General features: G+C 39.3%; 1 protein-coding gene across 11 annotated transcripts in view; it reads right to left on the minus strand.

Annotated features, from left to right (window-relative positions):
* Window positions 1-15,108, minus strand: part of LOC115437576 (receptor-type tyrosine-protein phosphatase mu) — a 223,682-nt gene that overhangs the window by 107,601 nt on the left and 100,973 nt on the right. For all 11 annotated transcript variants that reach the window (XM_030160827.1, XM_030160833.1, XM_030160832.1 and 8 more), the window contains exon 8: window positions 2,541-2,849. In XM_030160827.1, the coding sequence (XP_030016687.1) occupies window positions 2,541-2,849 (309 nt within the window). The remainder of the gene's footprint in view (window positions 1-2,540; window positions 2,850-15,108) is intronic.

Here is a 15,108-nt window from a genome sequence, read left to right on the forward strand (position 1 = left end):
CAAAAACAAAACGCATTTTTCTCAAAACCAGGAACAGTTGTCATTATTAAATACTCACAGCTGCATAAGCTCTGAAGGTTTTTGGTAGTATAATTTACCGAACACTGCACTTCCTGCTGATGTGCATAAAACAATCAATATACCGGCTTGTAGGAGCATAACAAACAGCAGACAACCAAAGTCAAACACGTTTTATTGGCAATTTGTAAGATTATCAGAAGTCACTGTCACTGAAAACACAGGTTTTTCCAGTGACAGTGAACACTTTCTGTAAAGACAGAAGCACCTGCTGCAAACAAAGATGAACTAACAGCCCTGTGGGGATAGTAGGAATCTTAATCTTTCTGCAGTGTTTACTTGTACAGCAATACTGCCAAGGAGATCTGTCCTTTAACCCCTCATGCGAATTGCTTTCATTCTGTAAGCGAAACAGAATGATGTGGAGATGCCTTTTTTCAAGATTTATCTACAAGACGGCAACTACAGCTACACCCTGTCTGTGCACTTGTTCCCATGAGACCCTGAACACACAGATCCACAGACACACACACACGCAGACACACAGCAGTCAGACAGTGAGAAACAGTTGCCACTTTCAAGTTTCCAACCAGAGATATCTGAGCCAGACATGACAAGACTCTCTTTTTCGTCAGCTGAGCCTGTTTGTTATCTGGCGGCCGGGGTTCCTTGAGACTTCTATAGAGTTCATTTCCTGTGTCTGCTGAGGCAACACTGAAGATCTTTCATCTTTGAAGGAGGTGAAACAACTATATGAAAGACTCTTGTTGACTGATTTCCTGAAGAAAATATTTGGAGAATCTCAAACTTGTTTAAAGTTGGTGATAGTTTATGTTCTAATGAAACTGATCCATTTACTGTTCAATACTAAAAAGGTTTTTCAATGGGAAATAGGTAGCTACTGTAGCCTGCAGCTCTAGGACATCAGAAGTTTAGCTCTCTTATATATGGTACTATGCAGGTGAAGGTAAGAGGATTCTACTTTAATGCTTTTACAAAAAAGTTTACTTACTTTTTTGTAACTTGGCTTTTTACAATAAACAGTGGAACATGGATTTTCAATAGTTTTATAATTTTGAGTGATTTTTTTTTTTTTTTTTTTTTTTAGCTAAATCAGTACGATTTGTTAACAAAAACTCAAAGAAAGTCAATATGAAGTATATTATGTGTTCTATTATAAACTAGTGAAAACTGTTGGACTATTAAAAAATGTAACAGTATGTGCTGGGAGTGACGTTTCCAAAGTAGCTAGCAAATGCTGTGATTAATGATCTATATAATTGTTTATACAGTAATTTAAGTTTATTTTTCTTTTTTCTTTAACCTTTATTTAACTAGATAAAATCCCATTAAGATCGAGATCTCTTTTACAAGGGTGACCTGGCCTAGAGGTCAAGCAGCACATACCATACCATAATGAAAAAACAGGTTAAAAGATTAGTGATAAAATACATTTCACAGCATTTTTAAAGTGCAACGTACTTTAGGTCACCAGCAACTTTTGAAGTGCAAGATTTGGTCACCAGTACAACTTCCAAAATAATTTTGTCCTCTGAAGCCAAAAACACATTTCACTACTCTAGTTCGATTAAATGATATTTTCAGACTCCGAATAAAGTACTGCAGGAATATACAGATCAATTTCCAGGTATTGCATTGACTGGTGACCCAGTTGAATACAACAACTGGTGATGCAGCTGAAATTTCATTTAACAGGACAATGACTGACCATATTGCAGTTCCACATAATGCTCTATACATCCTAATGTATTTTTATTAAGTATTTAACATGTGCATGTTTTAAATAACACAATTTATTAAACAGTTTTCTCTTAGAAATGTCTACTTTACCTGTTCAAATTCGTACTATAAGATGACATGATCATCAGAATATTCATCAGTGCACTTCTTATAATTTGCTGCTGGTTTAACCCTTTATCAGGCAAATTAATATTTCTGGTAATTTCCGCATACACTACAAGAGAATGACTGCAACAGTTACAGTGAGGACAGTGAGGCAACAATATCAGTTCAAATGTGGTCTACAGGGTCTGTAAGGTCCACGTCTGCATGAGCAGTGAGTGTACCTGCTTTGTTAGGTACCATGAGGTAATGGTACTAATGTAAGGAATGATGTTCGGGATGTTTGGGATAATGTGCTGACAGGTGTCTGGATCAGCACTTACGTTGTTGAAATGCTCTACAAGTGATGTTCTAATGTTCTAAAATACACGCTCCTTTCATCTTACATGTGTTTTTCTTGTAGTTTTTATTACTTCTAGTACTTATTTATTTTTGCCACTTACAGGTAAGGAACCAAATATGGTAACTTCATTGACCTTGATTTTCTACATAATAAAAAAATTTAAAAATTTCAAAAGTAATCAAATCTTATGTCCTCCAATAACACGCTAAGGCTGTAATTTTGAAATTCAGAGTATTTCTATGAGTGCCCTATAAAGGGTTAAAATATAGTGGTATTGACAGTTGCCCAGGTATGTGCAGGTTCTCAACAAGCTTACCATCTTCATCAGTCTGAACCTCCAGTTCGGTGCTCTCCTTGACCCCTTCTGGGTTGCGCAGCACCAGCTTGACACTGAGGTTGGTGAAGGGCGTCAGGTTGTGGATGGTGTGCTGAGGATCGCGGCTCTGGGTGTCATAACACACCTCCTCACGTGTTTCCTCCTTGCCTGCCACCCTGGATCGGTACTGGACGGTCAGGTTGTAGCTATGGCAACGAGTCACGTTGTAGCCCAGTGGCTCCCAGCGTATGGTCACCTGTTTGGACTGGATGTCCACCACTTCCAGCCGCCGTGGGCCGTGCATGGGTTCTGGGGTGACAGAAAGAAGGGGAAGGAGTGTGTGATCATACATCAAGATAGTCAATTAGGGCGTATGAAATTACAGGTAGTGGAAGATGGTTTCGGTAAAATCAAGAAAATTACTGAGATTTATGCCAGGGCACAAAGAAGAAACTGTTTCTATGGGTCACAGAAAATCCAAGCCAAGATTTTCCATAACACTTGAGACTTAGTCAATACTTTTTTTGATATTGAAATATTGTTTCATTTGCTTGGAATTTTTTTTTGTAACTTTCTCTTTATTGAAAAGCACAGGTTATCACATGACAATCAATTACAATCTGACAAAAAAGAAAGAAAACAATATATACCATAACATAATACAGATGTTGTAGTACAAGACTGTATATAAAATGGGTTGGTTGACATAATAACCATAATCCTGTGATGAAAATTACAGTGAAATACATTAGGCTACAAAAATAGAAAAAAAATATTCATGAAAATAACAAAAATACATAAACAAAAAAAAATGTCAGAAGTATTACTATGAACAAAGGCTAGGTGATGTATACATATTTAAAGTTCCAGGATATTGCCATAGAACATCTTCTTGCAGCCTGATTATCCACTATCCACTTCATTTGCTTGGAATTCTTATTTCTGGAAAATATATATAAAATAATAATTCAAAGCCACAGTCTGATACTAGCACTGCCGCATCCTATCAGCGTGGCTAACTTGGTCTCACAGCAGCTGCACACACCAAAACACCAGAGCTGTGCTGGTGGAAACCCTCAGCAGGAGGTGTATCATCCCTTCAGAGCATGGCATTCCTGTGCTCCTTCTACCTTGTCCTCTTCCTTTCCCTCTCTCTTTTCCATCCTGAACCAGTGGCAGCCGGCTATTAGCGCCACACTGATACGGAGTCAGCCAGCCTGTCAATCCACGCAGGACACAACCCCCACTGCCATCCTATCACCTCTAATCACATATGCTGGGTCTCCTTGCCTTTTCTCTTTCACTTTCTCCATTTTCTCCTTCTCTCCTTCCTACTACCTCCTCTCCTCTCCCTTCATCTTTTCTCTTTACTCTCTTTTCTCTATTTCCGCTCTCTGGCCATCTCTTTTTCTGTGGCTCCCCCATTTTTTATTTCCACCTCTCTCTTTCTTTCTTTCTTTCTCCTCATCTGCTCTCTCTCTCTCTCTCTCTCTCTTCTATTTTCCCTCCTGCTCTCTCTCCATCTCCTTTCCTACGGGAGGAAAGCAGCCCAAGCACAAGGTAATGGGATCAATTTCCATTCCAGGTTAAATTCGCAGTCCATTTCTCTGGAACTTAACACTTTACCACCTATTAGGAAGAGCCAGAGCTCAATTTCCCCGTTCCCCAGGAGACACAGTCCAGCAATTCAGAGGCAGCCACGGCAGCCATGTTTAACATTCTGAAGGTGCATGGGGGGGGGACTGGACTCAGGCTCCAACGTGCTGTTCTTTCTACAGACTGTACAAAACATGACAATCAACAAGACTGCAACCTTTTAATGAGAAGCCCGATTGCACCTTCAACCTTTTTGTCTCCATGGATGCAAAGTTTTACGGTGAAGTTAGCAGTACAGCAAAGAAACAAATGGTTTTCAGGAAAATCAGGTCATGACATATGAAATTCAACAATACTGCATGTGGAGTAATAGCAAAAAAAGGTGCCTGGTAGTTGAATGAAAGACGGAGCGCTTTTAGATTTCGCAAGGAAAACAACGAATTTGATCTCTCCTGCGCTTTTATGAAGCAGATGAAATAGCATTACATGGGCCCGCAGGAGGCAGAGGAAGCACTGCTGAAGACAGATGGGGGAGGGGATATCAGTGTGCAGCTTACAGTATGTGAAGCATACACAAAGGGCTACAGAAGATAAAGTGTATCTGGAAAATATAAAAAAAAAAACATCATTCCAAAAGGGAGAGAATATGAAATTAGCCTCTTTTCAGGATGCTTTTTACGCAAGTTTACATAGAGAGCACAACAAACTGTCAGTATCAAACAGTATATTGTTTTTATGAATTTTGTATAGAATCATTTCAAGGTTCTATGTGTAATTTTTAGTGACATCTAGCTATGAAGTTGACGTAGAGTACAGTCAGTATTTGTTTTGTCCATTCTTGGCTTGGGGACATTAACTCTGGTCCACATTCAGACATACTGTAGCAGGTGATGGTAGGAGTTCTATGTACAGTATTACTGATATTCCAAACTCTCAACAGCAGAAGGAAGTCATGGACCAGAACGCACATAGAACTACCAACACCACCAACAAAGCAATGTCACGTCTCCACAGGCTTTATGCCAGGGATGTCCCACATATGGCCCATGGACCAAAACCACCCTCTCCAAACAGTCCAATCCAGCCCAAAAGATGAATTTGTTCCAAAAAAATTACACTGACAATATTAAACATCAAGGGTGTCAAACTCATTTTAGTTCAGGGGCGCCATGTGACCTCAAGTAAAATAATAGCATAAGGACTTATTTAAAAAAATTACCATTCCAAATTTTCTCCTTGGTTCAATGGGAAAAAACTAAAATTACATTATGAAAATATTAACATTTTTTCACAAAAAAATGCGAATAACCTGAATATGACTAACCTTAAATTTCTAAAGAAAAGTGAGTGCAATTTTATTAAATGATTATGCCTGTTTGTAAAGGTTTTGTGCATTTGTAGATCCACTTGGACCTTGAAGTTGTGTTAATAATAAGCTGAGATGTGATATTGTTGAAATTGCACTTTTTTCTGAAGAAATTTCAGATTGTTCAAGTTATTCATGTTTTTATAATGTAGTTTTACTTTTTTCACACTAAAATAGTAGTTATTTATAGCTTATGATGCCTATTATTTTACTGGTCTAGCCCACTTGAGATCAGATTGGGCTGTATGTGGCCCCTGAACTAAACTGACTTTGACAGCCCTGCTTCATGTCTCAATGAATAGAGGTCATTGTTTACAAATATCTGTACTATGGTATCATTAACTTTTCTTCTGCGAATAGAAGTATATAGCTGTTTTTTTTTTTTTTGACTGTCAGTCAAAATAGCATGTGATACGTCAGTCGATAGTTTACATTATAGCTTTGTTAGCTTAGCTCTATTTTTAGACAGATAAGGAACATAGAAAAACCACAACTCACATCTGTTTTCTGTACGGTTTGTGTTGTCAATAGCTGCACTAAATATATGCTTGGAATCATCCAAACAAGCTGAGAACTGTCGTAGCTTAGTCTAAACAAGAAACGGTGAACTTAGAAATGATAATATCACATAGAGATTTATACCTTCATAAGCTTCATAAACCAATTCACCTGTGTAGAAGTAATGCTGTGATTTCAGCATCAAATTCCATTCATTTTATTTAGAGCTATGACCAGTGGTGAAAACAACAACAGTGCTTTAAGCTTTTATCACATTGTCACTTTCTTATGGTTCTCATCCAGAGATGTGGACTTGGACTCGAGTCACACTTAAGTCGCACACACAGTGACTTGAGACTTGATTCGAGTCTCAACCTCAAAGACTTCAGACTCAACTCGGACTCGAGGTTTGGGACTTGTGAACAATCTTTTTCAGTTGTGCAGTATCAAAACCTCATGGGTCTGCCAGGGTGAATCTCATTTCATTCTTAAAGCGCATGCGTCATTACCCATGTGCCATGTGCTGCCACAGACCTGAATGTAAACAAACTAATGCAGTACTGTGAGCTCATGTATGGGATCTGGTGTACCATTTGTCGTATCCTTTGGATTTGACAACTTCACACAGACTGATAGCAAACAATTTGCTACATGAAAAATTTGTGCAATGAAAATAAAAGATACTGTGGAGTGGACTAGGTCTATATTCAACAAAAAAAAAAAAAAAAAAGAAAAGGGGGTAGGAGGAATACCCTTTGACTGGCCATGGCTGGTCTGGTCCTTGGGCTGTGGCTGTGCTGCTGGGGGTGCTGGGGGTTGTGTGGGGGGTTAATGATGTTCTCCCCTCCTCGGGCTCTGCGTGCTGGGCTCCACCCCCATAGCCCTTTTAATTTAAATTGATTCAAATAAACTCAAAACAGATAGTAACTGATACAAATACATTATGACAAATATTAAATTATTTAACTTGTTGTATTGTGACTGCCTCCACTGCTACTGCCGCCACAATAATACTAGCAAATTAGGCTACTGGTATTATTATTATATATTCTTGTATTATTACAACAATTATTATTTTCCCCCTCTCTCTTTCTCACTTTCATTCACACCCTCCTCTTCCCCTTTTTCCTATCGCCCCTAACCAAGCTATATTGTTTAGTTGCCATTTACATTTATGATCTTTTTCATTGTAATATGACGTTGTCGTTGTTGTCAATACTCTGTCATTGTTGTTGTTTTTGGTTTGCTTGCTTATTCGTTTGAGTTTCCCTTTGTTTATGTGTTGTTGTTTTTCTGTCCACATTGTCTTGTTAACTATCACTAATAAAAAAAAAAGAAAAAGAAAAGATGCAGCATCAACGACCTTAAACTTTTAATGCATCTTAAAAACACACCGATAGGTCAGTCAATTATAGTTAGCAAACATGTTTAATGTTAGCTCACTCATGTTGTAGATAGTACCAGTCAGCTGTCTAACATTAATATGTTTATAGCTATGAAGGGAGGGACAGCCCCATTATTTTTGTGGCGTTTTGAAAAGATGAGTGGTCATAATGTCGCTAATCATCCGTCTCCCACTGCCATCATCTACAGGCTAGCTTCAAAGCCAGACAACCGCATTTATTATGAATGATGGCGAACATTAATAGGCAGGACGCAGGTTTTTGCAGACCTCCTAACGTTAGGTTTGTAGGTTAACTGTTTACTGACATTGAGAAGCTCTGATGCGATAGTTGGAGACACTAATAATATTGTTGTAATATGTTACTGATATCATTTGCATGCTTTTAGTAATAAATTCCCATTACCCTCAGTAAGGTTGGTCTACATTAATTTTTATGCCTGCATTATTATCTTAGAACCAGTTCTTCTCTCAGAACCCTGTGGTTCCAGATGCTGCACATGAATATAAAAGTTTTCTGTATCATCTCAATCTTAGTTCAAGAATTAGTAGCCTAACCTATTTCATGTACAAGTTCACAGGATGCAACAAAGCAAAAAAAAAAAGGTGCCAGTGCAGAGGGACAAAGCAGGCAGGAGAAGTTCAGGTATACACCCATCCCAGGAGTCTGGACACTACTACTGTTGCACCACAGGTGGAGTCAGTTCAGTTTAGAATTTTTCATAAAAATTTAAACACAAATTATTTAACAGAAAATGTTGTGCTATCCAGCCAATCAGTAAACTGAAAGACTGTGAAATATTACAGTTCATGTTATTGCTAGGAAAAATACAAGTATTTTTTTCTTTTCTAAAGAAAAGCTTTTATTGTGGTCTTTTTTCATATTGTGTCAATGTTGCTATTTGATGACAGAGAGATGATACTACAGTACAGCTTTGTATTCTTGAAATATAGCTATGCTGTGTTCAAAGCAGAACAACTGGCATGCAGCACTCATTAACACCATTATAGACTTCAGACTTGACTTGGACTTGAGCTCAAAGTCTTATGAGCATCTCTGTTCTCATCCCATCTAGTCACTTTCTGACAAGTTGGTCAAAGGCCCTGTGGTATTAGTTTTCCTCAACATGGGAGACCAGCATAGTGACCCTCTAGTGGTCACATAAATCCTCAGTACTGTTGGTGTAAATACGAGGGAGAGTCAAAAAGTTCTCAGACAAATGTTATAATTTCAAAGTATGAATGCACAGCCCCAGCGATTCTACAAACAGAAAAAAAGTGAAAAAGTGTTTAGACTAATGGAGCTTATGTAGAATAATAATATTGTTATTTTGATAAATAAACATTTTATTACATTTGTTGAACTTTTTGATTCTCCCTCTATATCCCTACAATCCAATACATCAGCATCTTTGGCATAATGTCAGATTATAAATACTTAAATGATATTTTTAAGTCATTTTCTAATATTTGAAAGTAGAAAAAGTACATATATGCCCTTAAGTGCTGGATGCCACTTTGAATAACAGAGTAAAGACGTAGAAATCTGATCCCACATGTGGATAAAAAGGGCTCATTTTAAGGTGAAACAAACAACGATTTTTCTTCCTCCTAAATCTCTCTAAATATTAGATGCTGGACCTTTAATAACATGCTTAGAATGAATAGCACTCTTAGTCTGGATGAATTATTGTGTCTTTCTGCAGTGCTGTGTAGGAGTAGCCCCTTTGAACTTGTGTGCTATCTCTAATAACGGCTCTCCAAGCAAAACTGACCTTCTGTAATTGCTACAATTTGAAAAAAAATGTAAATCTCAGCTGCAAGATGATGCAAAATATCTAATTTCAATAAGAGCGGCGGCAGACTCAGATATTCGGTAAGCAAACTTACAGACAATAACCTGCTCAGCCTTACTCTAGTGACAAGCTACATGGCTATGGGTGATATTTGATAAAGCTGTTTTGAACAAATACCCTCAAACAAACAAGGTGATTGTGAACTCAAATAGAAGAAAGTGACGGGGGGTGGGGGAGGGGTAAAAACAGGCATCTCCAAGTCAGTTGGCATGTTGGGAGAGCCATCCAGAAAATAGAAGTTTAAACCCCTTTATTTGTGGAACTATCTGTTGGCCACACTCAGTAGGCAATGGTTACACTAAAAGCACAGAGAATTGCAGGGTGGCCAGGCGCAGAAATCAAATTAAACCAGATGCTCTCGAAGTGACAAATGCACTAAAGTGTAAATCTGGAGCGAGACATGCACGAGCAGTTGGAAGGAAGTCTCATTTCTGGAGCATTCAGGGAGAATGTCACACTCCCCATCTTTGTGGAACATCACAGATAATGTCCGCTGTACCTTAATTCCAGCCAATGGCGAGATGCCAACAAGAATGGGATTCACTTGCAGAAAATATAATGGAGGAGAAAAACACCCTGTGCTGAATTAACAAAATGAAGAGGGAAAATTTTGTGTCTTTTCATATAGAAATCTGACATTTCTTTACTGCTGTGCCAACAGTAATAGTGAATGCACATAAACGCTTATTGACCATTTTGTAAACAGCTCGCATGACTGTTCTATAGCTCGCTCGCGAGTTTTGTGGAGGAAAAGGCTAATTGTTTGTTGCCCCACTGGCTCCCTGTAGTGCAAATGCCAGCTGTCTGAGGGAGGCAGTAAAATGTGAGGGTCTGTGGCCAACACCCAATCACAACTTGTTCCCCATGACTCAGAATGACATCATCTGTTTGCATGAACAACAAGGTGCCTCATCCATTTCAGAGCCTGTCCATGGTTGACTTTGAAGAAAGCAAAGAGAAAAAGGGAAGAAAAAGAAAAGAAAAAAAAAAAAACACTCTGTACCCTACTTCCCCCACTTAATCTGAAATGAACGGGTTGTGCTGAATGTTTGATATCCTGTATAAATCCTTTCTTGCATCAATGGAGGCTGCGTAGTCATTTTCAAACAGGCCCACAGGCCTATGAATGACAGCTGATGAGATGAGCCCATTACCCCGGTCTACTGTGACTGCTAGTTTAGTTTTATTGACTGAGCAGTAAGAGGCTCAGTATCGAAAGCACAAGCACAAATCACAACAAGGAATAACACAGTTACCCTTTAAAATCCATCCTTTTCTTTTTTTTTTTTTTTTTTTACAGTTCTTACTAGCTATCACAGACCGAGGGCAACATTGGGGTGAAAGTACTGAAAATATGACTCTAATATCTCCCCAGTATGGCAGATATTTCTAGTGGAATAGAGTTATAATAATGGCTATGAAAGCATCCCTTGGAGCAGGAAATTACTGAGGTCTATCTTATGCCAGGGCACACAGAATGAGCGCCAGTGAGAGCCAGATTGGTATTCCAAGCGGTGGAAAAATTATCACCTGCCCTGCACTTGCTGATGTAATTGAATAATTTGAATTTGACATTTACATAGAACTATTAGGGATTTTTTGTCATTACAGTGTGACATTTAAATAATGTTTTTAGAAATTATCAGCACATTACTGCCACTTGTTAATTTGAATGGGCCCTGCATATGTGGAACCACGGCTCAAGTGATAACGTGATTTTCCGAAACGTGAAACAAAAACAACAAATAACCGCATGTTGCAGGCGTCTGTCCTGGAGGGGGCTTCAAATGGTGCACTTAGCCCCTGGGTAGACCGAGACATTAGTCCTGGATGAAAGGAAACAAATTGGGCATGTCCGGAGCACAGCCACTTTGCTGCAAGACAAGTGTGTGCTGTATGTGTGTGTCTACAGGGGTGCAATGTGTGTTTTCCACAGTGTGTTTACTAGATTATATGAGTATAAGTGGGTGCATACACGTGCACGTCTGTTCTTCAGCGTTTCACTGACTATACCATACATACAGAAGAATGATTTACTTATCAGATCTTCCTCAGGCTTTGCAGCATGCGAGTCATTCGGAGAACCAGGATCTTTATCAGATCCACATCGATTAAGAGCAGAAAAGCCTGGCACTGGCGTCGACTTCCATCTCCCTGCTCAGCAAACACAACACGAGGAGGAGATGGGGTAGGGATGGAGGAGAGGGGGGAAAAAAGAGCGTCTTCCTCAATGATTAGGAATCCACATCAAGTCGAGTCAATGTGGCTTCTGAGCGTGGTCGCTATCTCATCAGGATGAAACGGCGCTCAGGTTGAGAAGAAAGAGGAGGAGGAAGACAACGAGGAGGAGGGAAACGCTTGTGTGGAGATGAAAAAAAGAGAAATGCCTCGACTTTTACGGGATGGCATGTGCGATGATGGTTTCTCACCAGTGAATGTCAGCCGGGGCTTGTCATATGCAATGCAGACAGCCCCAAAACAACATGACAACGGCAAAGATTAAATCCTGATCGGACGGCTGTTTTCATGTAAAGGGCTTCATTCTAGGCCTCGTGTTGCCATCACTTATCTCTCCATTGTTGTGTGTTATTCACTCTGTTGTGTTTGAAATGGGAAAACATATTTGTTAGCCTCCTTCTATTACATCCACAGTGATAGCACTGAGGCCATTGAGGTAATGACATGGGTTTTACACTTACAAAATCATTTTCATATCCCACAGAAGCGAGCCATAATGATAGCTTTTGATAACCGACAATCAAAGCTCCATCACCCTCCTAGAGTACTCCTCTATGCAATCCTCTGGAGGAAGAAAAATAGAGGGGAGGGAATGGGTTAAGAGGGAAAGATGGAGGCCGCTAGTGTGTGAGTGGGTGGGTAGATGAGGGGGGCCAAGACACAGGAGAGGAGGGGGAGTATATTTGCCAAGGTTTTTGTTGTCATTTTGTTGTCAACCTAAACCAGGCCTTGGGGTTGACACGTGTACACATGTTATAATTGATAGCACTTTATAGGCTCTCTACATGGACCTCTTGTATTCCAACATCAGCTACCACAACCATTATAAAGTCAGAGACAAATGCCCACATGTTCGGGACACACAGACACTTGCTTCTACACCTTGGAGGCGTGGATAATCACAAGGATTTATTGAATGGTGCTGGTCGCTCCTCACTCTATCAAGTCCTTCTTTATAGGTCTCATGATAAATGAGACTGCCATGATGGGTGAGGGTGAGGGGCGGAGGGTGGCCTACAAGATGCTGGATCGAATTGAAGCCACAGAATGAGCGCCCCGGTGCTGGGCCAGACTCGGCTGCCACCTTTGTCTGATGAACCCCCTGAAGCTGTTGGGGTGGAGATGAATGGGTGAACGTCTTCATTCCCGTAGCCCGGAACAGAAAGGTATAAAGTGAGGGCAAGATGTGGAAAGTAAGAAACATTCCACCAGCACCGGAGGATGATGCATGAAAAGATTCAAGACTGTCAGGTCACACCAAGTTGTGGTCCAGTGCTTGTCCGTCTCAAAGATGGACCGTCAAAAATTACGAGGACTGACCCCTGGATTCCGGGGTCCGTTGGGTTGCGCTCTGACTGCAACAGATCACAGCCACTGTTGACTGCAGGTCAACCGATGGTGGATTTGGGATGGCAGCTACATTTTACCCCACCCCCGAAGGGGAGGCAAGGGGTATTGTTTTAGATTTGGTTTTATTTTTTTGTTTGGTTTTTAACACTTTAGCAGCAAAACTATTGGTTGAATTCATACCAAATTGGATTTATAGATTGTCAGTGATAGCCAGAATAGATCTGATTACATTTTGGGAACAGTAGGTCAAAGTTCAAATTTTTTATGAACTTTCAAAATCTTTTTTTTTCCCCATTTACTTATAATGGGTGAAATGTCACATGTCTGTAGCAGCAAAACTATTGGTTGAATTCATACCAAACTGGGTTTATTGATTGCCATCCAGAATAGATGTGGTTTCATTTTGGGAAAAGCAGGTAAATGATCAAATTTTTTATGAATTTTTAAAATATTTTTTCTTCTCCCATTTACTAATAATGGGCAAAATATGTGGAAGGGGTGGGGGTTTGTTGGGTCTGGCACCAATAGTTTAGAGTTGTAATAGTTTAGAGTAGGAAAAAGCACATTAATATTACACCGTCTAAAATCAACTGGACAACTGCTTGACTGAACTTTTATTTTCCTCCAAACTCAGTAATTGCAGTTCAGAAGCAAATATTTGTCAATGTAAAATGTCCTATTAGCATCGATTAATCAGCCAACTGATGTTATTATATCTGAGTTTCACCATGATGTGAATAGAAACTTTTGGGTCTTTTATGCCGTGAAATGTAAATGTAGATACTAATTAGCATTACCGCCACCTACTGTTGGGGAGTGTGAATGGGTGGCACTCAGCTCAGCTAAAGCACAGGATTGGTTTCTTAACATTATGTTTTTTTACCCCAGCAAAGGCCTGCAACCCACTGAAAACAGGTTTGCCACCCACTTTTGGATCGCAACCCACCAGTTCAGAATCACTGCTCTAGTGGATGCCTCTAAATCCACCAGATGTACAGTACCTGCCTATGTTTCAGAAGTGTCTGAGAAAACAGCTCTCGATTTTGACTGAAGTTACCTCAAAGATATAGATCACAGATGAAGTCAGACAGGAAGTCACACATTAATAACATACAGTGTCTGGTCCGATTTCAAAATAAAACATCCTTCACAGACTTTCAAAGATATATAACGACATAGAACCTCAAAAGAAAAAAAAAAAACTTAGCTCACCTTTATCTATAAGTCTTCTGTAGTGTATTAAAAAGTTTTTTAGTTTGTAGGTGGTTATAAATTATAACACTAACTAATATATGTGACAAGTGAGTTCTGAAGTGCAGTCTAAGATTATATCATCAATGCTTGATAAATGTTGCTTCTGTTGACTTTTGAACAATGAGTTTACAATGAATGCACAACTTTTACCAACTATATCAAATGACATCAGCTTACCAGTAACCTTACATAAATTACAAAAAATACTTAAAAACAAAAAACTGTCCATTCTACTAAGACACAGAGAAACTACATAAGTAAGTATTGTTTTTTGGCTATGAACGCTGAATAAAAAAACCTCCCACTCTATCCTGAAAGAAAACTGTAGTCCACAGGTGTCAAACTCCGGTCCTCGAGAGCCGGTATCCTGCATGTTTTAGATGTTTCCCTCTTCTAGCACACCTGACGGTCATTATCAGGCTTCTGCAGAGTTGGATGATAGGCTTATCATTTGAATCAGGTGTGTTGGAAGAGGGAAACATCTAAAACATGCAGGATACCGGCCCTTGAGGATCTGAGTTTGACACCCCTGCTCTAGTCTGTCTAATAATCCATATTTTGTGTGAGTAATTTCATGAATTAATAATGACTACGTACTATAGTCATGTCTCCCAACACACTGGGCACTGCACTGTTTTAAATTCCACCAAAGGTAAAACATTTAATTCTTCATGATGTTTACAGAGAAAATAAGGTGTTATATAATACTATTGTGAGACATTTAAAATAATAAAGAACATGCACTGGATTTGTAAATTGCAGTAGAGAACATTTCATTTAATTACTGCAAAAGGAGTAAATAACTCAGTGTTGTTTTCTCTATCTTAGACAATTTAGAGGTTTTAAAAGAACGAACATTGCAAATGCATCACAGGAGCAAAAGGTGAAGGGAAGTTGGAATCCAATGACCGGGCAAAAACAAATGACTGCCAGTTGATGGGAAGAGCACAGGCAGCAGAGGTGGAAGTGGTTAAATCAATCTTTCATTTTGTTTCCAACAGTATACTG

The sequence above is a fragment of the Sphaeramia orbicularis genome, chromosome 17 (assembly GCF_902148855.1).
Source record: "Sphaeramia orbicularis chromosome 17, fSphaOr1.1, whole genome shotgun sequence".
NCBI classification, from domain to species: Eukaryota; Metazoa; Chordata; class Actinopteri; order Kurtiformes; family Apogonidae; genus Sphaeramia; species Sphaeramia orbicularis.